Source organism: Apium graveolens, chromosome 7, assembly GCF_009905375.1.
Source record: "Apium graveolens cultivar Ventura chromosome 7, ASM990537v1, whole genome shotgun sequence".
Lineage (NCBI taxonomy): Eukaryota > Viridiplantae > Streptophyta > Magnoliopsida > Apiales > Apiaceae > Apium > Apium graveolens.
In genome coordinates this window covers 265,031,700-265,059,643 of record NC_133653.1, presented here as the reverse complement: position 1 = coordinate 265,059,643, position 27,944 = coordinate 265,031,700, and the positions used below count along the sequence as shown (strand labels likewise).

The following is a 27,944-nucleotide window of genomic DNA, read 5'->3' as shown; positions in this document are numbered from 1 at the left end:
TATAAAATAAATGTTTTATTGATTTAGTGGATCGGACTAGACGCAAATCCTTTTCACACTTATTGATAGGCTCATATATAGCCTAGGGATCTCATTATATTTGAGAACCCAGTGCAGTTCGGGGTTACTTCGCGGCTGATCAACGGCTGTAATCCGTAGAGTTCTAAAATGAATTTTTTATGATTTGATTATAATATGTTACCACGATGCCATGATATCATATGCCATGTTTTGATTTCTATGATTCTACCATACCTTTATATTATAACTTCATGTTTCTTATTTTCATTTTTATCAAGTATCCATGACCTCTTGATTTACGAACTCTTGATTTTGAGATAATGCCATGTATAGTAGGACTGTTAGTACTTGCTGAGCGTTTTAGCTCATTTTCTCGTATTTAACCCTGTACAGCTAGCAATCATGGTTTGTACCAAGCAGACCGCCCGTAAGTCAACCGATAGGCAAGGTGAAGACCATTTGAGGGCACAGGTAGAATATATATATAGAATAGGCAACATCCGTCATTATGTAATTTTGTATTAGTTAGAAGGGTTGTTCCAAACTCTGAACTTGTAACGATTTTAGGATTTTTATTATTTTTGGTTGGGTTATAATCGATTTATTATCATCTTTTGGACTTATAAGTATGTAATATAATTATGGTTCACTTTTTTTCCGTGTGTGTGTGTTGTTGGTTTGGGGTGTGACAGAGTTGGTATCAGAACCTAGGTTTAGAGTCCCTGGACAGCCCAATTAGGATTATAGGAAGTACGAGTATATAGTATAATATCGGGAGTACTAATGTGCGATATTCGAGTAAACTGTATCTAACCATTATATATATATATTACTTGACAGCAACGTGCGCACTCATCATCTTCGACCCTGCAGAGCGACACAATTGCTTTTTCTGTCTATGCTGACTTAAGGCTGCCTCATGACACTCTCCAAGGAAAGTATGTCAGGCTGATGGAACGTCTTGAAGAGGTCTATGAAAGTAAGCAAATGATGGGTAATGGACCTAAGTTGAAAACCATTTCAAGGCTCGAGTCACTGATCCAGGTGGACACATCAAGATTGGAGGGGATGCCTGTGCGTCATGACCGGACCAGTCAGATTACTGTACAGATGATAGTGGATGAGCTTGGGAGCATGGTTAAGATGCTACGTGAGGACACTACCCCCGACATCGCAAGGACCCGTGAGGAGAAGTCCGAGGAGGAGTCCTAGGATGAGGCTTAGGACGAGTTCTAGGGGACTTTACCTTTAGTTGCTTGGATTAGGCTGCTCCTTTTATTACCATGTTATTTGTTTCCGTTTCTAGACTCTCGTACTGTTTTAATTCAGATCTGTATTCATATTTGTACCTTGTGATTCGTACCTTACGACTTGAACCATGTTAAATTCAGTTATGCACTTTCCTTGATTTCTATATTTGCTCTTTTAAATTTCTTGCTTAATACCATGCATCACCTTTATTGTTATATAGAAAATTGTATACCATGATGACTATAAATAATACCCTAACTTTGTGTCACTTAAACTGTACAACTCTTATTTCATAAAATGGCACCTAAGAGAGCCCGAGGAAGACCTATAAATAACCAAGAAAATAAAGGAGAAAACCAAAACCCCGATATAGATCAACTTATGGAATTGGTACGCCAACAAACTGCTACTATAGCCCAACAACAACAACTTCTTCAACAAATGCAACCACCTCAACCACCCCCAGCAAACGTCACTACTTTCAAACATTCCAATCTGTAAAACCCCCATAATTTAGAGGAACTCAAAACCCGGTAGAAGTTCATGATTGGCTTAAGAAAATGAAAAAGGCCTTTGCCTTCACAAATGTTGGAGATAATCAGAAGGTGGAGTATGCCACTTACTTTCTTAAAGGCGAATCGAACTATTGGTGGGAGACAGCGAAAGCTTTAGAAGCTGCTAAAATTATTAATTGGGATAGGTTTAAGAGAATGTTTTCGGATAAGTATTTTCCTCGCTATATGCAAACACAAATGGAGATGAAGTTCCTCGAGTTGAAGCAAAATAATATGACAGTTGGAGAATATGAGAAGAAGTTTATAGTACTTTCTAGGTTTATGGGAGATTATGTTGATTCTGAAGAGAAAAGGGCAAAAAGGTTCCAACAGGGATTGAAGCCTTGGTTAAGGAGTCGTGTGGCAGCTTTTGAGTTGACTACTTATGCTGAAGTGGTTCAGAAGGTGATGGTAATTGAAGGCGAGAGTGAGCAAAATCAAAAGGAGAAAGGCAACAAGAAAAGAAGATTTGAAACGGGAGAAGAAGGATCAAGTTTCAAGTGTCACGCGAAGGACCATTATGCTCATGAATGCAAGAATCGGAAGGCCAACATAATGTGTGTGGCGCCCTCCAAACTCGGGTCAGAAGTTTGGGGTCCACAACACATACACAATATATAAACCTGTATAAGAAATATTATTTGCAATGACCCTGCTTTACATAACCACGTATCGCAACAGGTTAAAGTATGAAAACAAGCCACAACCTTAACTTTTATTATAACGTACCAAATCCCAACTAATTTAACTTACAACTGATAATGAAATTATTCTTATAATCTTACTATCTCACTACGAATATAAGCTTCTGCTAGCTCGATCCAGCTCAATCTAGAATCCTAGCTCGTACTCTGAACTGAGGAACCTCGCTATCAACCATATCCTTTTTAATTGTAGAATACATAAAAAGATTCGCAAGAGTGAGCTAACTAGCTCAGCAAGTCATAATAACGATAATTGAGGTTAAACAATGTTCAAATGGAAATGATTCAGAAGAATCAAGTTTCTTGTTAAATAATCATTAGAATTGGACATTTATTTTAAATTTTAAAACCAAGGTTAGGTTGTTGATCAGTCACGCACTAACCCCGAGCATGGCACACAACTCTACTCTATAATCTGGATCCAAGGCACATATTGGCCTAATTCGACCAAGAATCTGGTTTGACCACGAATCTGGTCCACATAAAGAAAACTATCCAATTCTAAAATAGTTCTGTATGATAAACAATATAATTCAATAGAACAGGATTATAATTAATGATGATAAAATGCTTGAATAAAAGCGTAATGCAATTCATGGGTATCACAAGGGTATATCAGGGTATGTATGAGAAATGATTTTCAGCCTGTAAGAGGATCAGGTATTATACGAATAACGATTTTTCAAGGCTTAGTTCTTTGATGTTATAAATAATGGTTAGGGTATAAAAGTTTCGGTGTTTTCCAAACAATTCTGTTCCAGTGTTTGGTGTTTGGTAGTTATACATTTGGAGAGTAGTATTACATTTGTGTGGTTTGGTATCTGAAAATCAACAAAGGATGGTTTACAAAGAATAAGGCTTACGGCTCAAAGTTCAAATGAAATGATCCGGTTTCAAGGCTGTATGATTCCAAGTACTTATAATATAAAACAGTGCTATTTGAATATTAACAATTTGTCACAAGAGAATTTAGAAATATGTGCAATATATCTCGAGAAAAATTTAGAAGTACTTGCCTTACAGGGCTTTACAACTATTATCGATCGACTCTGCCGCTCAGGCTTTATTGTCTATCCACTAAATCACCCTGGATTCGACCTCAACACTTAAGTCCTTTGATTGGAACCTTACTGAGCTTTTCGACTGACCACCAAACTATCTTTCGTCCAATGCCAATTCTCGGATCTTCCTCCTAGAACCTAAGAGTTGAAATACCCTAATTAGACTTCCGATTATGCTTGACATATCCTCACTAACAATCTACTCGTGCGTTAACAAAACCCGACTCGTAACATATACATTATTGTAATACATGCATCAGTTAGGGTCCACGTATTCCAAACTCAGTTTGATATTCACTTTCGTAAAATACATATACTCATTATTTCAGAAAACGGGTTTTCAATTATATTTTACAAAATAATTCATTTATAATTATATAGTTATATACATTCGACTGATATTTCCGATATTTTACAGGATACGTTCCCGAAAATCGGGCAGCGCCTCTTTTGTTTATCGGACTACCCGTCGAAATACTTCGACGTTAACCACAACAAGCACAACAATCACATCCATAATCCACAATCCAGACCAAATTCATATCCCAAACGCCAATACAATTTCTAAAATAATTAACTCTTTTTCTTCTCGAATAATAACTTTACGAAGTAAATTATTTATTCAAAATTTTATATTTTTAATTTGTAAGAATCAGGAATTACTCATCATTGCCCAACATCCGTCAGCTCAACGAGTACATCGCTGACGGTGGTATAATTTCAACGGTACCCTTACGGATTTCCTGTCGAAATTCCACCATAACTTTGAACCCGAATAATATATACACAATTTGTAACAATCAATGAATTAATCATCGGAATTAAAATCAGAAAATTAAATTAGAATCACAGAACATCACTTAAATTTCTGGAAGAACGAGACCAACCGCACAGACACAACTACCTGCACAAAATAATACCCTCAATTGACATATACATACACGCGGGTGTGTGTATATATATACCAATAGACAGAACGGAGATTAAGGTGACAGGGTCACTGGATTAATCACCGGCGATGTGAACGGAAAGGAGAAACAGGCATAGTAACTATCGAGGAGAAACAAAGCGAGAAAAGAGAGATTCGCGGGAGAGAAAGAAGGAAGAGAAAGAGAGGGGCGTGGGAGAGATCGAGAGGGAGCAGAAGAGAGATTGAGAGGATGGGGTGAGTGAGTGCAGCGTGTGTGTTTCTTTTCTCTCCTTTTTTTTCCCAGCCCACTGCCTGACACGTATACAAAAACATGAACACGTATTAATATTCTGATTGCAAGCCTATCTCCATATCGCTTTAATCTATTTAATGGTACATAGAGGTGAATCATTTTTAATCGAAATAATACCAAAGTAGTCTTAAAATTTTCAAAATATCCCGAAACTAATAAAATAAAATTTTCATAATTTTTAAAGTAATTTTGAAACGCAACTCGTACCCGCATTTCACAATTACCGAACCGAGCTGCACTTAAACAAATTCAGAAAACCATGAAAATAGTCGTAAAATATTAGAAATATCTCGAAGTATTTAAAAACATGATTTTCAAAATTTTAAAACAATTTCTAAAATGCACTTTATACCCGCTTTTATCAATTAAACGATCAACGCGCGGGTGAAATTAATTCCAAAAATTTCCAAAATAATTTTAAAATTCTCGGAATATTCCAAACTTAAAGAAATATGTGTTTCACAATTTTTTGAAAGATTCTGGAATTAAATACTGATTTTACAAATAAATGCAATCAGAAAATCATACAGGGCTAAATAATTTATGAATTATTGATTTCTAAATTTTATAAAATCCCATAAATAATTATTGTAATTATAAAACCATAAAAACAATTTTTGAAAAAATCCGAGTATTTATGAAAATAAATCTGCCCTAAAACCACTTTTACAAGTAACAACGAAGCAATACAATTCAACAAACAATCATACAAATAATCCTTAATCACCAACGATCTCACATATTTAATAACAAGATAATATCGAACTAACAGAACCCATACATATTTCATTTATTTGGTTACTCAATAATTATACATTTAAATAATAAAATAATAAAATATACGATTCGTTATATCCTTCCCCCCTTAAAAAGATTCTGTCCTCGGAATCTGATTCAACTAAGCAAGTGAGGATACTTGTCAAGCATATCTGACTCTAGTTCCCAAGTAGACTCTTCTACTCGAGGGTTCAAACGTACTTACTACAGATGTACATTCATTTCCAAGGATTCGCCTTTAACGATTAAGAATTTGGATCAACCACTAAATGCAGAACAAACTTGGACAAGAGCCCATTGGCTCCTAATCAATCACTTGATTCAAATCAGATACTTTTTGCCTTAATATTGACACGCGGAACAGATTATATGTACATACCATTATAACGGTAACATTAACTCATGAACAACTTAATCTATATTTATCAATACCTCGAATGGTTTACTAAATTTAGGAATCACTTGTCTCCTCTATTCAGACTTATCCAATCTCTTTCAAGGTGAAACTTTTACTAACACTACTGGTCCTGTTTCTATATTCATACTCTTTCTTGATATAAATCTGCCTTCCTTCTTTGTCTACTCTGAGCTGCTTCAATCAATATCACTACAACCTTGGTGTGCTGAGTTAACTTAGGATTTGACAACTTCCTTTCTCCCACTTTATCTCAATAAAGTGGGGACCTACACTTGCGTCCACATAAAGCTTGGTAAAATGGCATTCTAAAGCTGACATTGATGACAAATGATCATCCCAGTTTTCCTTAAAATTCAACCTCTCAACATACCTTATATTTCCTGAATCGCTTCGTCACTTTGACCCTTTGTTTAAGGATGATAGGCGGTGCTCATTTTCAACTTAGTATCCAAACATTTACACATATCTTACTCTTTTCCATCAATTAAGGCTGAAAAGTAATTTCATATATTCACTTCTTATCACCTTTAGGTATTTGAACTTCATATTCCACTCTTTCCAATTTTTTTTATTAACTCCTCAGGGGTCTTAAGTACATCCCATCCTTTTTTTCTGCACAAGGCATCTGTTACCATACGGCTTTGTTTATGTAGTTGTTAAAGGATTAATCAGAATCTTTTATTAACCTCGGTCAAAATTTCGTACTTGAAAACTCAACGTATAGCTGCTTTCATTCTAATCTTTGGGGGAAAATCATTGGGCATTCCACACATACTCTCTTATTCTCTGAATAACTGAAGATGTTATCAATAAATACAATTCGCTTATCCGAATATTCCTTAATTCCTTATAGATAACTGATTCACTTGTTATTTCACATAATATCACCAGAGCTTGCAATGCTCATAACTCATTTTATTCGTAATTTCTGATATGTTCTCAAGTCGGATCTTAAGTTAATTCCCGAGACATAACATACTTCTTGAATTAGGTCTCGTAAGTAAGCAATTCTTTATAGGGGTCACTTATTCTTATTCGTTGTTTTGTTAAACTCCCGATAATCAGTACACAATCTCATAATTTCATTCCTTTTCTCCAACAACATCACCAGTACACTTTATGATTCACTTCTAGTAAAACCACTCCTTGGTCTGCCTTGTCCATTAGGCCTTCGATATTTCGCCTTAATTCTTTGACATGTCTAACACTTCCTAATCCACTTTGAAATTTCCTTCTCATACCTAGTCATCACTATTTTTCTTTAAATTTACGTATATCTTGGCATTTATTAAATAAATTAAATACTTTGTATTGTGAATTCCCTGTAAGATCTCATTTCTCAATTCTTTTACTTGTAGCATCCAAGTGCTGGAAGAGAACCTGAGAATATCGTGGTCGTTCTTCTGGGTGCATAAATTTCCTCTTACTAACTATTAACATCGTGATCCATTATCTTCTCTTGACATCCATTTATCTTTTCTTAACAACTCTGACTGAAAGGTCATGCTACCCATCCTTGTTTCCTTTGGTTGATATATATCTGACTTCTAACTCCAACTTCTGAAATTCCATAGGTATTTCTTTTCGGTGCAGTCTCTAGGTTTATTTTCTCCTTTTTGCTTATCGCTTGCAACTACATTTGCTTTTGCTTGTGAATACATACTTCAAACTCTTATGATCCGTATAGATCTTACACCTTCCTTCATACATGTAATGTTTCCCAGTCTTTCAAAGCGAATATTATTGTTATTGCTAATTCCAAATTATGAGTAGGGTACTTCTGCTCATAAGGTTTCGGTTGTCTAGATGCATATACAATAACTTTATTATGCTGCATCAACACACATCCTATTTCCTAATGAGCAGTATCACTATAAACTACAAAATCTCCTTGATACTAAAAGAAGGAGATGATTTCAACCCTAAGAAAAGTGATAAAGCAGGTGTTGTAACCATTTCCTCCTTTAACTCCGCACAACTTTCTTTACCCTTCTTCATTTCATATAAACTTCTTGCTTTTCCTGGTTAGCTTCGTCAAAGGTATTGTAACTTTCGAGAAATCTTGAACAAATTTCCGATAATAACCGGTCCATAATAAAACTTCTTACTTTTGTTGGTACTTTTGATCTTTCTTTATTCATAGTAACTTTAATTTCTGCTGGATCCCTTTTGGTCTCCTCCTCACTGACTATTTATGCTTCCTACCATCAAAACTTTCACCTTGTAAAATTTTCATACATCTTCTTTCTTCTTCGACTTCCCAGTTATCATTAAATACCTTGCATGGTCCTCCTTGGACTTTAAGTAACATAAATACAACTTATTCGGATCTTCCTTCATGATTCTGTTCATCAAGTTTAAATATTACTAGTATATCAGTTAATCCAAATGACAATACTAGAATTTTATAACAACATTACCTAGTTCTAAAAATTATCTTTGATATGTCCATAGGTTTAATCTTCAATTGGTAACACCCAAATCTTAAATCAATTTTAGAATATACTTTGTTTCTTCTGTTTGATCAAACAAATTATTAGTTCGAGATAACAGATATTTACTCTTGATAGTAAACTTGTTGAGCTTTCTCTAGTCCACACATAATCTCATACTTCCATCTTTCTTATTACAAATAATACTGGTACACCATACATGGTACACTAGGTCTAATCGCTCCTTCTAACGTCTCTTGCATTTGCTTTGCTAACTCCTTCATTTTAATTGACGCCATTCTGCGCGGGGCCTGAGACACTTGTTTTATTTCAGATGCTAAGGCAATCAGGAACTCAATTTCTCTATCTGGAGAAAATGTTGGTAACTCGTCTGGAAACATATCTTGAAACTCATTAAGTACTATAAAATTTTCAAATTATGTGTACTCCTGACTTCTACCCATAATCACCGTAGTGCTTACCTTTTGGTCACCGTAACATCTTAGCTTATGTCATTTCTAACAAATTCTTTACCTTCCTTCATCTTCTAAACCTCGTCACATTCTCATTTGGCATCTTCACAACTATCTTTTCATCACAACGGTCTATCTGGGTATCACGCTTGAATAGTTAATCCATTCCTTAAAATAATGACAAATCCTCTTACCTTAAATGATATCAGAAATCTCAGTTTCACCATTGATACTCACTTATTTAACAATTAAACATTCTTGATTTGCTAGTTCTTTAGTCATAATCTTATCAATCCAACAGGGTAGTTCATTTTATCAACAAAATACTTGAGAGATAAACAATCAAGTTGCTCTCACATCTTTTAATACTTTAACGCATAAGGTATCCACAATAATCATTCACGTCACCACATCCGTATTCTAAATAACATATTTCACAAGAAAATCGCAAACTCTCGTTCTCGGAGACGTATTCCTTATTAGAGTAGATTCCCTTGACTCTTAGTGCATTCTGACTGGGCTAGTGATTTGAAATCCTCGCCATATGCCCTTGTTTTCTTTCCATGCATGAGAGGTAGATGGAACTTTGCCTGCTTGGTTCATAATATGTTGATTTTTGTTTGAAAAACTTTTGTAAAGAACAACGGTATAATGAAATAACTAGAAGGATTCACAATTCAATAAACTTGAAGTTGAAAAGAAATAAGAAGTAATGATTTGAATATGAATGAGACCACCACATTGGTACTTAAGATGGTCAGTCTTTCGTACCATATGGCATACAACACATGATTAGGTGGCGTCCCACCTGACTTTTTGTCATTCCTGACAAAGCGTCTCACCATAATACTGCTCATCCCAATCAGAGAGCAAACTTGAGGGAAAGAATTAAATTTAAAAGGAATGAAACATCCTCCTTTTTCTTATCACCGTAAAGAATTTTCAAGGAAAGAAGTTCATACATATTTAGGATTCAAAAAGAGGATATACACTGTAATACTGCAGAAAAGAATGATACTATTGGTCACCATCCACATTTCACTTGTATTCATATTTCGAGCTTGTTTGATCATATCCCCATTGTCTCATATAACAACTTTAGAAAGTACGCTGAAATGCTTTCGTAAATTAAGCATTATGGTAAACTCTTATTTGCTAAGTCTTGCGTCTTTAACATCGCATCTACACATATAATATTTTAATAGTTCGATTATAATGGCGTTCTTACCAGATAACCTCGAGTTTCCTCTTTTTAATTTAGAATAACCACTAATCATATGCCATAACGATCTTTTTGTTAATAATATTCTTCTTTTAGAAAAGTCTGGAAATCTTCCCAATCCTCTTCGGTCATACTCAGGCTTCTGTTAGATCAATGAATTCTTTGAACTCTAATAGTCCTAGTAACTGGATGAGTAATTGCTCCGTACGCTGATTCTGTTGTTAATCTTATCAAACAATATTTGTACCTTTCTGTTAGGAATAATCAACTTCTTCATAATCGCGGATCACTTTATTCTCTGAATTAACAATACTAAGCCTAAAATAAGTATCCTTCCAGGTAATCCGGGTCTTTTAACAAATAAGAAACTCAAGTAGTAACTTGACAACCAATGTTTAAAACTTATTTTCTTAAAAAGGTCTTTTTGGAAATTTTCTAAGAAAATCTCTTTTTCAAAAACTTGTTTAAAAAAAAAATTTGAAAATCGCTTATCTGGTTGTCCTTACTATAAGAGTTGGTTGTTGTCCTTCCCACCTATAACAAGGTACCAAATTAAAGAGCCAATCACATAAAGGTCTGTTCACTTTAATCTGCCTTCTCTCTTTTGTTGGATCCATTTGCCTTCCTTAATCAGCTAAAACTTCAGTTATTGTATCATGTTATCTTATTTGTAGCTTCACATCAAAGATTCCATACTGGTAATGGTCCCGTCATTAACTTTGTAGTCGTTAAGTAGAACAGGCTATCCAATAGTCAACAAGTCCGCTGATGTCACATCACATTATTACTATGAAAATATCACATCATCATAACACTATTATTTAACTTCAAGAAAGCTCCAGATCCGTAATCTTCTCTAACTCTCTTTCAAAACTTATCTAATCCATCCCACAAGCTAGTAATGGGTGGCCTAGTCACTAATGACTTCTTTTAACTTGGTAACAACAATCCTCCAAAGCACTTCAATATTCTTTCTAAGCTTCTTCTCACCATTATTTATATCTCAAGTACTCACCATTTACTGTAGCTCCCATATCCATCCTCGTAAATACTGTTGCTCCATAAGACAGGTTTTAAACTGAGGGTATAGAACATGGTGTAGAGTAAACTGAAAAGATACATTCATAGTTGATTGTACAATAGAACAGGAATAAGCAATGGAGGTTCTTGAATAAGTAATCTCATATCAAGAGGTGGTAGAATAGCGTAGAATAACTTGAAGAGGGGCAACTGTCATAACAGAAGGTAATACCATTTATACCGATGGAAGAGCAAGGTGCAAATAAAATCTGGGAGAAGATGATGATCCTCGAACGGAAGTCTCCGAATGATCAGATGATACCGGGAAAATAGGATCTGCCATTGCCATTATCTGGAAATCACATTTCCAGCTAAGAATCTCGAATCGAAACACGAATAGTGCCGGAAACTTATTATACAGTCACACTCAACCTCACAACGTCTTATCTTTCCATTTCCTATTTCTAATCCTAACCCTCTACCCAATCCCGAAAATCTAGGCTTGTTTCAGTGACTTATAACCTGTAGCTCTGATATCAACCTGTGGCCCCCTCCAAACCCGGGTCAGAAGTTTGGGGTCCATAACACATACACAACATATAAACCTGTATAAGAAATATTATTTGCAATGACCCTACTTTACATAACCACATATCGCAACAGGTTAAAGTATGAAAACAAGCTACAACCTTAACTTTTATTACAACGTACCAAATCCCAACTAATTTAACTTACAACTGATAATGAAATTATTCTTACAATCTTACTATCTCACTACGAATATAAGCTTCTGCTAGCTCAATCCAACTCAATATAGAATCCTAGCTCGTACTCTGAACTGAGGAACCTCGCTATCAACTATATCATTTTTAATTGTAGAATACATAAAACGATTTGCAAGAGTGAGCTAACTAGCTCAGCAAGTCATAATAACGATAACTGAGGTTAAACAATGTTCAAATGGAAATGATTCAGAAGAATCAAGTTTCTTGTTAAATAATCATTAGAATTGGACATTCATTTTAAATTTTAAAACCAAGGTTAGGTTGTTGATCAGTCAAGCACTAACCCCGAGCAAGGCACACAACTCTGCTCTATAATCTGGATCCAAGGCACAGATTGGCCTAATTCGACCATGAATCTGGTCTGACCACGAATCTGGTCCACATAAAGAAAACTATCCAATTCTAAAACAGTTCTGTATGATAAACAATATAATTCAATAGAACAGGATTATAATCAATGATGATAAATCACTTGAATAAAAGCGTAATGCAATTCATGGGTATCACAAAGGTATATCAGGGTATGTATCAAAAATGATTTTCAGCCTGTAAGAGGATCAGGTATTATACTAAAAATGATTTTTCAAGGTTTAGTTCTTTGATGTTATAAAGAATGGTTAGGGTATAAAAGTTTTCGTGTTTTCCAAACAATTTTTTTCTAGTGTTTGGTGTTTGGTACTATATTTGTGTGGATGGTTTACAAAGAATAAGGCTTACGGCTCAAAGTTCAAATGATATGATCCGGTTTCAAGGCTGTATGATTCCAAGTACTCACAATATAAAACAGTGCTATTTGAATATTAACAATTTATCACAAGAGAATTTAGAAATATTTGCAATATATTTCGAGAGAAATTTAGAAGTACTTGTCTTCAGGGCTTTACAACTATTATTGATCGACTCTGCCGCTCAGGATTTTTTGTCTATCCATTAAATCACCCTGGATTCGACCTCAACACTTAAGTCCTTTGATTGGAACCTTACTGAGCTTTTCGACTGACCACCAAACTATCTTTCGTCCAATGCCAACTCTCGGATCTTCCGACTAGAACCTACAGAGTTGAAATACCCTAATTAGACTTCCGATTATGCTTGACATATCCTCACTAACAATCTACCCGTGCGTTAACAAAACTCGACTCGTGACACATACATTATTGTAATATAGGCATCAGTTAGGTTCCACGTATTCCAAACTCAGTTTGATATTCACTTTCATAAAATACATATACTCATTGTTTCAGAAAATGGGTTGTCAATTATATTTTACAAAATAATTCATTTATAATTATATAGTTATATACATTAGACTGATATTTCTGATATTTTACAGGATACGTTCTCGAAAATCGGGCAGCGTCTCTTTTATTTATCGGACTACCCGTCGAAACACTTCGACGTCAACCACAACAAGCACAACAATCACACCCATAATCCACAATCCAGACCAATTTCATATCCCAAACGCCAATACAATTTCTAAAATAATTAACTCATTTTCTTCTCGAATAATAACTTTACGAACTAAATTATTTATTCAAATTTTATATTTTTAATTTGTAAGACTCAGAAATAATTCATCATTGCCCATCATCCGTCAGCTCCACGAGTTCATCGCTGACGGTGGTATAATTTCAACGGTACCCATATGGATTTCCTATCGAAATTCCACCATAACTTTGAACCCGAATAATATATACACAATTTGTAACAATCACCGAAATAATCATCGGAACTAATCAGAAAATTAAATCAAAATCACAGAACATCACTTGAATTTCTGGAAGAAAGAGACCAACCGCACAGACACAACTGCCTGCACAAAACAATACCCTCAACTGACATATACATACACGCGGGTGCGTGTATATATATACCAATAGACAGAACGGAGATTAAGGCGACAGGGTCACCTGATTAATCACCGGCGATGTGAACGGAAAGGAGAAACATGCATAGTAACTATCGTGGAGAAACAGAGCAAGAAAAGAGAGATTCGTGGGAGAGAAAGAAGGAAGAGAAAGAGAGGGGCGTGAGAGAGATCGAGAGGGAACATAAGAGAGATTGAGAGGATGGGGTGAGTGAGTGCAGCATGTGTGTTTCTTTTCTCTCCTTTTTTTTCCCAGCCCACTGCCTGACACGTATACAAAAACATGAACACGTATTAATATTCTGATTACAAGTCTATCTCCATATAGCTTTAATCTCTTTAATGGTACATAGCGGTGAATCATTTTTAATCGAAATAATATCAAAGTAGTCTTAAAATTTTCTAAATATCCCGAAACTATTAAAATAAAATTTTCATAATTTATAAAGTAATTTTGAAACGCAACTCGTAACCGCATTTCATAATTACCGAACCGAGCTGCACTTAAACAAATTCGAAAAATCATGAAAATAGTCGTAAAATATTAGAAATATCCCGAAGTAATTAAAAATGTGATTTTCAAAATTTTAAAATAATTTCTAAAATGCACTTTATACCCGCTTTTATCAATTAAATGAATCAACGCGCGAGTGAAATTAATCCCAAAAATTTCCAAAATAATTTTAAAATTCTCGGAATATTCCAAACTTAAAGAAATATGTGTTTCACAATTTTTTGAAAGATTATGGAATTAAATACTGATTTTACAAATAAATGCAATCAGAAAATCATACAGGGCTTAATAATTTATGAAATATTGATTTCTAAATCTTATAAAATCACAAAAATAATTATTATAATTATAAAATCATAAAAACAATTTTTGAAATAATCCGAGTATTTATGAAAATAAATCTGCCCTAAAACCACTTTTACAAGTAACAACGAAGCAATACAATTCAACAAACAATCATACAACTAATCCTTAATCACTAACAATCTCACATATTTAATAACAAGATAATATCGAACTAACAGAACCCATACATATTTCATTTATTTAATTACTCAATAATTACACATTTAAATAATTAAATAATAAAATATACGAGTTGTTATAACGTGTTATAAATGTGGGAAAGTAGAACATGTGTCACGAGAATGCAAATGAGTGGGTAACAATCAATTGGTGCAAATGACTATTGTACCCTACCTTGTGAATCAAGAAACTCCCATGCCAGCCTCATCATTCCTAATGTCTTTCAATCAACCTCAAATGGCATCAGCTTCAAATCATCCATTTTTGACTTATCCAGCTCAAGCAAGAACTTTCAACATGAACGCGAAAGATGTAATTCAAAGTTCCGATGTGGTGTCAGGTATGCTTTCTGTGAATACTGCTAATGCTAAAGTACTGATTGATTCGGGAGCCACCAGAACATTTGTTTCGAAATCTTTTGTTGATAAGTTGAATTGTGAAACCCAATTGATGCATGAACCCTTTTCCATTATCTTAGCTAATCAAAATAGAGTATCTTTAAATCATATTTTCCCTCATTGTACAATAGAGATAGTTGGACACGTTTTTCCTGCGAATCTTATTCCTTTCCAATTAGGAGAATTTGACGTGATCTTAGGGATGGATTGGCTAACAAGTTTCAGTGCTCAAATAGACTGTAAGGATAAAAGGGTAGTATTGAGTACACCTCAAGGTAAGAAAGTGACATTTAAAGGGCCAAAGGCAAACTCAGACATTCCTCACCTCGATGCAAGCAAAGAAGTTGATTCGGAAAGGATGTGAGGCGTATTTGGCGTATGTAATTGATAAAGGTAGAGAAGTTTCTAATCTGGTAGACATTCTAGTAGTAAGAGATTTTCTAGACGTTTTTCCTGAAGAGCTTCCTGGCTTACCCCCGGACCGACAAATTGAATTTATAATAGACCTTGCACCTGACACCGAACCTGTTTCGAAAGCTCCATATAGGATGGCACCAACGGAGATGAAGGAATTAGCAGAGCAAATACAAGAATTACTAGACAAGGGATTTATAAGACCAAGTATTTCACCGTGGGGCATGCCAGTTTTGTTTGTGAAGAAGAAGGACGGAAGCATGAGACTTTGTATAGATTATCGAGAATTGAACAAGTTGACGATTAAGAATAGATACCCATTGCCTAGGATTGATGATCTGTTTGTCCAACTCAAAGGAGCCTCTTGTTTTTCGAAGATTGATCTGCGATCGGGATACCACCAATTGAAGATTAATTCTGAGGACATACCGAAAACAACTTTTCGAACAAGATATGGACATTACAAATTTCTCGTTATGGCTTTTGGGTTGACGAATGCACCAGCTGCTTTCATAGATTAAAAGAATCGAGTATTCCAGGAGTATTTTGACAAGTTTGTCATCGTTTTCATCGATGATATTTTAGTATATTCTAAGACATAAGCTGATCACGTGGAACATTTAATAATAGTCTTGGAAGTGTTGCGAAAGGAGAGATTGTAAGCCAAGTTCTCAAAATGTGAGTTTTGGTTAACTAAAGTAAGATTTCTAGGACACATTGTTAGAAGTGAGGGAATTAGAGTAGATCCTGAAATTATTGAGGCTGTAATGAATTGGGAGGCACCGAAGACGCCAACAGAAGTGAGAAGTTTTATGGGACTAGCGGGATACTATAGAAGATTTGTAAAGGATTTTTTGAAGATTGCCGTACCTATGGCGCCCTCAAAACCAGGGTCAGAAGTTTAGGGTCCACACACACACACACCTTATTTATAACCTGCTTATAACAAATAATAAAGATAATAATAATAATATGCAGTGACCCTACTTACCAACTACCACGGACCGCAACAGGTTAAAGTATGCACACAAGCCAAACATACACTTATATTACAAACCGTCCAAATCCCAACTATTCAAACTTAAAACTGAGTATTAAACATTATTACAAACCTTTACAAACTTAAATTATCCCAAAAGATGCCTACTAGCTTAACTCGATCAACCTGAACCCCTAGCTCTCGCGCTGGACTGGGGATCCTCGCTACCAACCGGTTCCTTCTTAACTGGAAAAGAAGATAAACAACATCGCACAAATGAGCTAACTAGCTCAGCAAGTCACAATGCCAAGACTGAGAATAATGATCATCAAGTGAAAAGGGTTATGATATCAAGTGAACAATGAATTATTATTTAGAATTGGATATTATATTTTCATTTTTAAAAACCAAGGTTAGGCTGCTGATCAGTCACGCACTAACCCCAAGTAAAGCACACAGCACTGCTCTAACTACTGGATCCAAGGCACACATTGGCCTAACTTGACCATTTATATGGTCTGACCACGAATCTGGTCCACAATTTTATAAAACAATCCAATTCTAACATAATAACAGAATAAAAAATGTAAATCAATAAACAGAATCATAAACAACATTGGATGTTCGATAATGAAATGGTTTCAACCTTCACAAAGGGTCAATATGGCATTTTCAAAGTTTGGCTGTTAGGTAATGAAAGAACTGTGTAATACCCCCAAATCCGGGGTCGGGGATCCGGGTTGTCACGAGTTCCATTTCCCTTAATAACACCCAATCTTAATAAACAATCAACTACTCCGTACTGTGACCCCAAAATATACACACACACGCCACAAGTTATAGTCTTAGAGATGAATACCAAAAATAACACAAGTCATTTTATTCCACATTATAAGCCATTACACTTCAAGAGGGTTTCTGAATAAATTTACCTTTCTTTGCCATTGTTACAATTCATATAGATACATAAGTCCGGTACAACAAAAGTTGAAAGCCTAGCTTACCGGTAGTTCCCACCTCAACTGCAACGGCATCAACGCCTACAGGAAACTGCGGAACGTTTCCTAACCGCTCACGAATTGGGAGCTTGATCCTGTTTATCTTGTCTACCTGTTATTGTGTGATGAACGAAGAAAGCAAGGGTGAGCAACAAGCCCATCGAAATAATATGTATAATGAATAACAATATATGAGCATTCTCATAGCACTCATGAAAGTCTTGGTCAAGAAGAATTGAACCAAGTTGATATCTTAATACGACCAAGTCGCAAAATATTCAGTCTATATATACATATATACTTTTCACAATCTTTGAAATTCTCTGACATGTATAATATACACAGAGTTCCAGTTTATAACTGTATAAAAATATCGTTGCAAGGTGATCTCATATATCTAACCTTGTCTCAACATTTTTCTGAAAACCTTTGTCATTCATAAGATAATCACTAACTAGATATAAGTTGAAAAGATGAAGTTACAAGATACTCCAATATACTTATATCTTTTTCCGAATACTACTTGAACTACCACCATTCAAGGTATAAATAGTTCATCCCGTAGATGACGCTACACGACAAAACTTGTATAGAATCAATCTTTGAAATATCATCAAAATGAAATGAAGTTACGAGATACTTCATTTGATAAAAACATCATTTTGAAAACTCGACCCTGCCAACACTCAACAATCGCCTAGCCGTAGCCTTTCTATCAAAGTGCTCTGGGTAGTGTTGCAGAAATATCCAATTGGATGATGAACTCATTACGGGAGTTTGCCGCTCCAGGAAGACCACTTACGATGATCAGTCGCAGTAGTGCAACCCCACCATTTTCTACATGTAGAGGAGAACAGTCGGATTTACTTGTCAACCGAACACTGGACTCCTAAGGAATGGATCGTCTTAGCGGAACTTCCAGGCCATTTGGGCCAATATAATAAGGCTGGGCCGGCGCCACTCGACCACTTACGCCACTCCTAGTTCAGATGAAATCCATGACTCTGAAACGTAAAGCTCGTCCCCCCTTTCCCCAAGTAGAAACTTGTTGATACGGCTCTACCAAGAAGTCGTATCTAGTTGGAAAGGAAAACTCACCGATATTTCCCAGGCGATGCCTGTTAATGGATTAATTTATTTACAAGAATTTTACTTCCCGAGTGTTGGGTAAGTAATCAAAAACTCTTTTATTAAAACAACAACCTTGTTGAGAATATAAAACACACCACAGAGCCGGATCCCTCAGGTTTTGAGCGAGTATTTAAATCCCCTTCGAAAGGAGGATCTTAAATATAAAAATGAGTTTTGGGATCCGCCCTAACCTTTAAAAATCATTTTGAAGACTCGAAAACATTTTTAAGAATGTTTGGAGTAATGCTGATCTAATAAAATAAATCAGTCCCAATATATTAGAAAATATCTGAATATTATTATTTAAATAATATTTCCATAAAGAATAATCCTCATAAAAATAATTGAAGTAGAAGTTTTAAAACTCATACTTGAAATGAATTATAAATAACCAAAGATATACTTATATGAAAGTACGATCTTTATTTGAATAATCAAAAATAAGTTTGATTATCGAAACATTATTCTTTAATAAAATAAAGAATATTATTTAATAAAATAAGCGGAGTCATAAGTCCTCGAATGAATATTCAAAATAATATTCATTAAATAAAATAAGCGGAGTCATAAGTCCTCGAATAAATATTCAAAATAATATTCATTAAGTGAAATAAAGTTATCGAATAAACCTTATTCGAATAATAGTTTTGAAAACTATTTATATATATATAAATATATATATATATATAATATACTCGGGAACATCGTCTCCCGGTTTAGAAAATATGTTCACCTTTGGGTCCCCTATACTAAGGGTATACGCAACTACTGCTTATCTCTAGCATAGATATTATGCAACTTATAAGCAATTGAATCAACAATTAGATATCAAGATTATGAAACAGACATGCATATATACCATATCAGCATGCTCCAATATATCGCAAAATTTGCTAATTACAATCATGCACTTATCACAAGATAATGCATATACATATATTTATATCACAACAACAGTATAACGGGTAGAAAACTTGTCTGAGTGCTCTGGGGTAGACTTAAGCTTAGAGTGGGTCCGGTAACCTATAAACAACAACATAAGCCGGAATTAAACCACGGTCGCTTAAGAAATTAGACTTTAACCAATTGAACCCTAACGTTTGCTTATGGTCATTTCTACGCTTAACAAATCACATAAGTTGTTCGAGTACCCTCGGCTCCACCATTTTTAATAAACTAACCGTTACGAATTTTAAGGCGACGCTTTCGCGAATACCCTACCAACTGCCTAGTCCACTTTACATAATTGTTTCATACTCCAATTAGTCATTTAAGGGCCTTAACCAAGGTTTCAAAGTAAGGCGAGGGGTAATGGTTCGTTCGCGAAACGCCGTTACTTAAACCGGTCGTTTCTCCTAAACCGTACATCGGATTCAAGCGAACCACATATCAAAACGAAGCTCGTAACATGAACTATCTAAACATGGCAAAGGTTAGAATCTTTCAGTGAGTTCACGGGATCTAAATTTAAGAACAGAACAGTTAAGGAAAATCGAGCATTATAACGTTTATGTTTACGCGATTTCCAAGTTTTAAACCACTCCAAACAACCACCATTCAACTCACAACCAACAATACCACCAACCCGCATCCAAACCTTGCTACATCAGTCCCCAAACCTCAATATTTTCCAATTTATACAACCCCACACATGAACTACTAGCTATACTTAAGTTTCATTAACTATAAACAAGATTTCAACATCCAAATCGCTACAAATCCGATCCAAACTCTAAACACACAAGCATCATGCTTCTCATTTACTATAACCATCAAAACCATCGTAATACTCAAAGTAAAGCTAGGGTTTGGAGGTGTTATGTAACGACCGAGAAATTTACGTTGGATGATATCATATTTATAATAAAATATGTGTATTAATATGTCATTTAAATTTGATTAAATGTTTTGAGTCATTAAACCTTAACTGCTATGTATTACGTGTTATCTGTTTTGATCCAAATGTGTTTTGGACATTTATTGAGTGTTTTATTGTAAGTTAGATATCTTATATCAAAACCCGTACAGCTCAAAATCATGTTTTAAAAGCCCGTATTTCAAACAAAATTATTGGCCCTATTTTGCCAAAAATGCCTTATACCATATCGTTATTCTGAACCCCTAGATGTTTTACAAATTGACCTTTTTCGCGAAAAACGGCTTTTCCGGGCCCCTTGGGTACCAAAAACCCCACAAAAATCACATTTTTATTTTTATATGATCATAAAATTATCATATATCATTTTTCTTTGCATTTTTGGTAATATTCACAATTTTTGGGAATTTTTAGCATTAATTTTGTATTTATTGGATATTTAAAATTCAATATTAATACCCAAAAATTATAAAAATTGGGGCCAAATATTTTTATTAGGAGTATAATTAGCCCCTTAATTTTATTTAGGGGTATTATTTTCATAAATATAAATATCATATTTGTTGGTAATTAATCAGTTAATTACAATTAAAAATCAGAAAAAAAATAAAAAGAAAAGATATTAGAAAGTGTGGGTGAGAGTTGTGTTCTTGAAGAAGCTTGAAGATCAAACAGTGATTGTAGGAGATTTACTAAACCCCTGATTTTGCTCGAGTAACCAAATTAATCCTCTCAGAGAGACGAATCTATTGATATCAACAACATCAACTGAGGTTGGTTAAATTTTAAAATCGAATTTTTGGTGTTCTTGGTATGAATTCGATTTTTGAGTTTAAGGAATTGTTTGATTGTTTGGTTGATGTAGTTAGTTTTGTTGTAGTTCTAGGAGTAATCAGGTATTTTTACTTTGATTTTACAACCCCTAAATCGATATGTCGAGTTCTTGGGTTTATCTATTTTTGATTTCGTTTTTTTTAGATTTATAAATGTTTTTGCTCGTGATTGATGTTAGGAAGTAATTGTAGAAGTCTGTAGCTTCGTTTTGGCATAAAAATTACGTTGTTTGGTGTTGTATTCGTTGAAACGATGTCGCCGAAGTTGGGGTTGAAGGTGGCCGGTTTCTGGGCTCGTTTTGGCCGGAGGAATCGAAGGGATGATGGGGTGATGTTGTTGACGATTTGGACGAGCACCTGGGAGTGTTACGAATCGTTTCCAGCCGAAATCGATTGAAACGTCTTCGAAATGGTAAGCCGGCGAAGCTGCCGGACAAACCCGCCGGGAGGCGACCGATTACGGTCGTCTTCTCCAGTTTCTGATCACCTGTAGACCCGACCCGCTCAGTTGCTTGAAGACCCGTTTTCTGTAAATGTTCGACCCAGTTTCGATCTGTAATTCCCCTAATTGTGTACCTGAAACATGTTTCTGTGTTTTAATTAATTAACTTATTTATTTTATCTTGATAAATCAGAAAATTAGTTTTGATAATTCTAAAAATTAAATAAAAATCAGTTTTAAATTCTGAAAAATATTATAATTAATTTCTAAATTATTTTATTAATTTAGAAATTCGAATTTAATTATTTAATTAATTAATAAATAAGGATTAAAAAAATAATTAAATAATATGAATAATAATCTAATAATTAGCTAATATTACGAGTAACTCGTATCTATGCGAGTAGTGATTCGATAATGAGAATTATTATTCGAGCGTTAGTTATTCGAATAATATTGCAGTAATTGTTCGTATCGTATAATTAAATATCGATAATTAATTGATTAACGAATCGTTTAAATTCTGATAATAATATATTAATTCGGTAGTATTCGAGAATAGTGCGTAGCTCGTATTTATACAAGTGTTTAATCGTTGAGTTGGTTTATATTTTGAGTAATTCGTAGTTATTCGATAAATAGCGTATCAGTTAATTAAATCGATTGATTATTTGTAAATAATCGATATAATCAAATAAATAACGATGAGTTGTAAATATTTGCAATAAATTGTGATTAATCCTAATAATTAGGGATTAATTATTAAATAATTATCTATTAATTATTTATTAGTTATTTATTTATTAAATATTTAAAAAGTAATTAATTATTTCGATAATTAGTCACATAATGTTCGATAAATCATAACTTCTTCATTTTAACTCCAAAAATTATAAAACAATTATTTTTGACTTTGATTTTTCTTAAATAATTATTTAAAAATTATTTTGGGATTTAAAAATTAGCAATAATTTTTTAAATTGAATAATAAATTGAATTATCAGTGTTTAATTGATAATAATTCAACCGTTAGTCCGAATTGAGCGAAACGAAAGCCTGTTGACTTAGAAAAATGAATTCTTTTCACTAAAAATAATATAAAAACCTAATTTCTTCTCAAAATTAGTTGACCTTATTGATTGCTTGATTATCAGTCGAAATACGTGCCGAGACGAGTTCGAAAAATTCCGGAAAAATGGGAAATGAAGCAGAAGGTGATCAACGGAGCAATCAGCGAATCGATTTCGATTCTAAAAATTATTTTAACTATAAAAACGATTATGCGCTCATGTGCTTATGTGTATTATGTGGTTAATCAAGTCTTACTTGCTTATATGTTATATTCGAGTTGGTTATAAACGTATGGGTAAATAGTAGAAACAAAATGAAGTCGATTTAAGGTGTAACCGAAGTACAAAATGAATTAACCAGTCTATTTTGCTAACAGAAGCTAAGCCAGCAAGGCAGGTCAAGTAGGGGATAGACGGAAGTGATTTAATTGCAGTAAGTCGCACAGAAGGCAAGTTTCTTCTCTATTCTATTTTTCCAGAATAATGATATTCTCTTCAGATTCTTATTACATTTGCATTACTTTAACTCCTTTATTCATATCTCAGTTCGATTCTTGAATTATTCTTTTCATTTGAATTTATTATTCATATTCCAATTATTACTCACAATTATTAATATATTCTGGTGATTAGAATATATCAAAGTATACCGATTGTTCCGGTTGCTATTCCAGGAACTGGATAACATTACTTTTGGGGATTAAGGTTACTTAATCCTAAGGACCGGGACATAACCGGATCCTTGAGATGGGCCGTAGTGCTTGGGTGCCCGACGGGATCTATATAGTGAGATATAGATCTGCACTGTATCCTGGCTGATCAGCAGGGTATAGCTGCGAACTTGAGTCCAGTGTAGTTCGTTTGTATTCGCCAACAATGGCCTTCTTTTGATTCTTATAAGGTTATATCATTGCAGATAAACCTGGGATACAGATTCAGTTATATTGCTTTAACATTGTATATATTTTGTAGACTTGTTGAGCAATTTTGGCTCACCCCTTTTTGTTGTTATTCACCTTATTGTTTCAGTTAAGAAGGAATATGAAACCCGTCAGAACACGAGTGGTAAAGAAGTGGGTCAAGCCTCGGGATCCTCTTATACCCAAGGTGTTGATCCCAATCCAGGAAGAAAGCTTTGAGTTGCCCGAGCAGGTGGAATGTTGTTAGATAGTATGTGTGTTTGAATAAAAGCTGAACTTAGTTTAAAATGAGTTAGACAATGGTTTGTAATAAAAAAAGTTTGTGAGATTTTGAATGTTGGTTTGTAATAAAAGTAGTTAGTGGTTCTTATTTTCATACTTCAACCTAGAAAGGTCCTGGTAGTTGTTAAGGGGTTTAATTTCATTTCTTTATTATTTATTAATAAGCTTGTACAGGTTGGGTGATTAGCTCGTAACCCCCAGACTTATACCCCGGGTCTGGAGGGCGTTACAGTTTGGCATCAGAGCTGTAGGTTTGGTCCCTGAAAACAAGAACATTAGGATTAAGATAGGATAGAGAGATCACATAAGATAGGGATAGTCAGATTAGGAAGAATAGTGTTAGGATTTAGGTCAGATTAGAATAGGAAAGTATAAATCTTAGAATTGTTTAGTGACCTTTTCTTTTCTTTGGTATATTATTAGATGGCTTCTTCGTCAGAGCGGACTGAGTCAGACGCAGTAGCAGCACCAGTACTAGCCCCAGCATCAGTGCAGGTTTTTCCTCCATTGCCACCACCTCCACTATTACCATTTGGATCAGCACAAGAGATACCACCTCCACTAGAGGTACCATACTTTGTTGATTATTTCCCTTATATTGAGCCAGAGATGCCTGACTTTCCACCTTTGGAGTTTCCGATGTTTGATGTTCCTGATATGATTGATCTTCCACAGTGGGATGATTTAGAGCCGTAGATTCCAATACTGCAGCCTGAGATTCCAGATATTCCACAGATGGAGCTGGAGGCAGAGCCACCAGTGTATGCACCTATGGAACAACCAGTCTTATTTCCTGCCCCTTTAGCTATTTATGCCCCTATTCCTGGAGTATATCAGTTTCCACAACAGGAGTTTATGGATGAGATAGTAGTCGGTGGGCCGTTACCTTCTCGAGGTTCTAGCACGGATCTTAATGAGCATCATACAGTTACTTATCAGCGTTTTCAGGAGGAGAGAGAGGAGAGGGTTCGATGGCAGACCCAGTGAAGAGAGATCCTTGGATTGTTTGAGACGCAGGCAGATGGTCCTGTCCGAGCATTACGATCAGATTACATACTGAGGGAGAGATTACGTCAGATTCACCGAGTTAGTTCTCAGCAGCTTATGGATCTGAGACAGCAGGATATTAGTGCAGAGACAGCATATCATAGAGCATTGGGACTTACCGAGACAGTGCTAGAGGCATTGCAGGAGGAGTTGAGTCATGTGCCACCAGGGTTTTGAGTCAGGGACAGATGAGACAGTGGCTTCAGAGTATAGATGTACATAGAGGCAGCGTAGTATGACCTAGTGAGTAGTGTGTATGTGTGTACTAGTAGTTTAACCTGTAGTAAGTTTTGACCTATAGTAGTAGTATGACTTGTAGCCCCGATGACTTCCAGCGGAGCGAGACTTTTTGTATCAAGCATTTACACCTGAGGCTGGTGTCATATATATAAACTGAACTTTTCAAATTTCTTTTATTTAAATTTCAGTCTTTCCAGTTTTACAGCATTTACTTTCATTTTACTGTTTTACAGTCTTTTATACTATAATTCCTGTTAAAAAAAAGGATTCCCATTTTATTTAACTGCTTACATTTCTAATTTTTATATTCAGCAACTGTTTTCTTTATATAAATCATGTTATTAATACCGGATAAATTGTTTTTCTTACATACTGTCAATTGTTTATTAAACTGTTAAATAAATATCACCTGTTTTATTATCAGAAGAAGATGGCACCAAAAAGAAAGACTAGGGCTGAGACCTCTAACAACAATTCTGAAGGCCAGACTAATGAAACCATGAACCAAATGTTCCATCTGATGCAACAATAGATGGTAATGATGCAGCAGCAGATGCAGCATCAGCAGCAGCAGATACAACAACAAATGTTACAACAACCACCTCATCCTGAGCCTCAACCTGTTGTTACTTTTAAGCAGTTTCAGTCAGTTAAACCTCCAGAATTTGATGGGTCTACTGATCCTATTAAAGCTACCACCTGATTAAAGGAAATAGAGAAAGCTTTTGTACTAGTGAAGGTAGGTGAGGACCAGAAGACTGATTTTGCTAGTTACTTGTTGAAAGGAGAGGCAAATTATTGGTGGGAATCTAAAAAGGCTTTAGAGGGTGAAGATGTTATTGCTTGGGATAAGTTTAAAGAGTTATTTTTAGAGAAGCATTTTCCTCGCTATGTAAGGAATCAGATGCAGATAAAGTTTTTAGAGCTGAAGCAGGGAAGTGTGTCTGTAATAGAGTATGAAGCCAAATTCAATGAATTGGCTAGGTTTGTTCCGGAACAGGTGGACACTGAAGGGAAACGAGTGCAGAGATTTCAAGAGGGATTACGACAATGGATACGCGGACAAGTTGCAGTTTTTGAATTAGCAACATATACTGCTATAGTCCAGAAAGCTTTGATCATCGAAGGGGAAAGTGAAAGATCTCAACGAGACAGAGGACAGGGAAGTTTCCAAGACCATTTCAACAGAAAGCCGGGATTTCAAGCCCGGGCAAATCTGAATTTCAAAAGGATAGGACAGGGTACATAAAAAGCAGGTAATCGTTTCCAAGTCTCCAACCAGCAGGGAATTGTTAAGGTTTCAGTGCCGTATTGCAAAACTTGTGGACGCAAGCATACCGGCATATGTATTAAAGCAGAGGTGACATGTTTCAAATGCAAACAGAAAGGGCACTACTCTAACGAATGTCCGACAGGAAAAACAGCAGAAATCACTTGCTATCAATGCGGAAAGAGAGGGCATATCGCTAGGAATTGTAAAGGACCAGCAATGGCAGCCAGTATTCCGAAAATATTGGCATTACCTCCGCCACTGCCGCCAAATCAACCCAGAGCAAGGACTTTTAACATGACCATGAAAGAAGGAGTACAGAATCCAAGTGTGATTGCAGGTACGCTTTTGGTGAACTCCGTAGATTCAAAAGTATTAATTGATTCTGGAGCTACCCGTTCATTTATTTCTGAAGAATTTTTTGATAAGTTACATTGTGAAATTGAATGGTTGGGCGAGACGTTAATTATAAAATTAGCGAATGACGACCAAGTTCCGGTAGATCGAGTATGTCCTGCGTGTGATGTAGAAGTAGCCGAACATCATTTTTCTGTAGATTTAATTCCTTTTAAGCTAGGAGAATTCGATATCATTTTGGGAATGGATTGGTTAGCATGTCATAAGGCTCAGATAGATTGCGCGAATAAGAAAGTTGAATTGCGAACTACGGAAAATGTAACGGTAATATTCAAGGGCGAAAAGCAGCAGAATAAATTTCTCACTGTAGTGCAGACCAAACGATTGCTTTGACAAGGATATGTGGCGTACTTAGCTTACGTGTTAGATACTGAAAAAGGAAGTCCTATAATAAAAGACATTCCAGTTGTATGTGAATTTCCAGACGTCTTTCCAGACGAGCTTCCAGGGTTACCGCCAGATCGAGAAATCGAGTTCACGATTGATCTAGCACCAGGTACAGAACCAGTTTCGAAAGCTCTGTATCGAATGGCTCCAGTCGAAATGAAAGAATTGTCAACGCAACTGCAAGATCTCCTAGACCGAGGCATTATACGACCTAGTGTATCCCCATGGGGTGCACCAGTGTTATTTGTGAAGAAGAAGGATGGCAAGCATGCGATTGTGCATCGACTATAGGGAATTGAATAAGCTTACTATCAAGAACAAGTATCCTTTATCAAGAATCGACGATTTGTTCGACCAGTTAAAAGGAGCTGCATGGTTTTCGAAGATAGA

The 27,944-nt window shown here is 35.2% G+C and overlaps 1 protein-coding gene across 1 annotated transcript; it reads left to right on the top strand.

Moving 5' to 3' along the window:
- Positions 1-1,832: 1,832 nt before the first annotated feature.
- Positions 1,833-7,424, top strand: LOC141674877 (uncharacterized). Its single transcript, XM_074481577.1, has 2 exons — positions 1,833-2,237; positions 7,368-7,424. The coding sequence occupies exons 1-2, from the start codon at positions 1,833-1,835 to the stop codon at positions 7,422-7,424; spliced, it is 462 nt and encodes a 153-aa protein (XP_074337678.1).
- Positions 7,425-27,944: the final 20,520 nt, after the last annotated feature.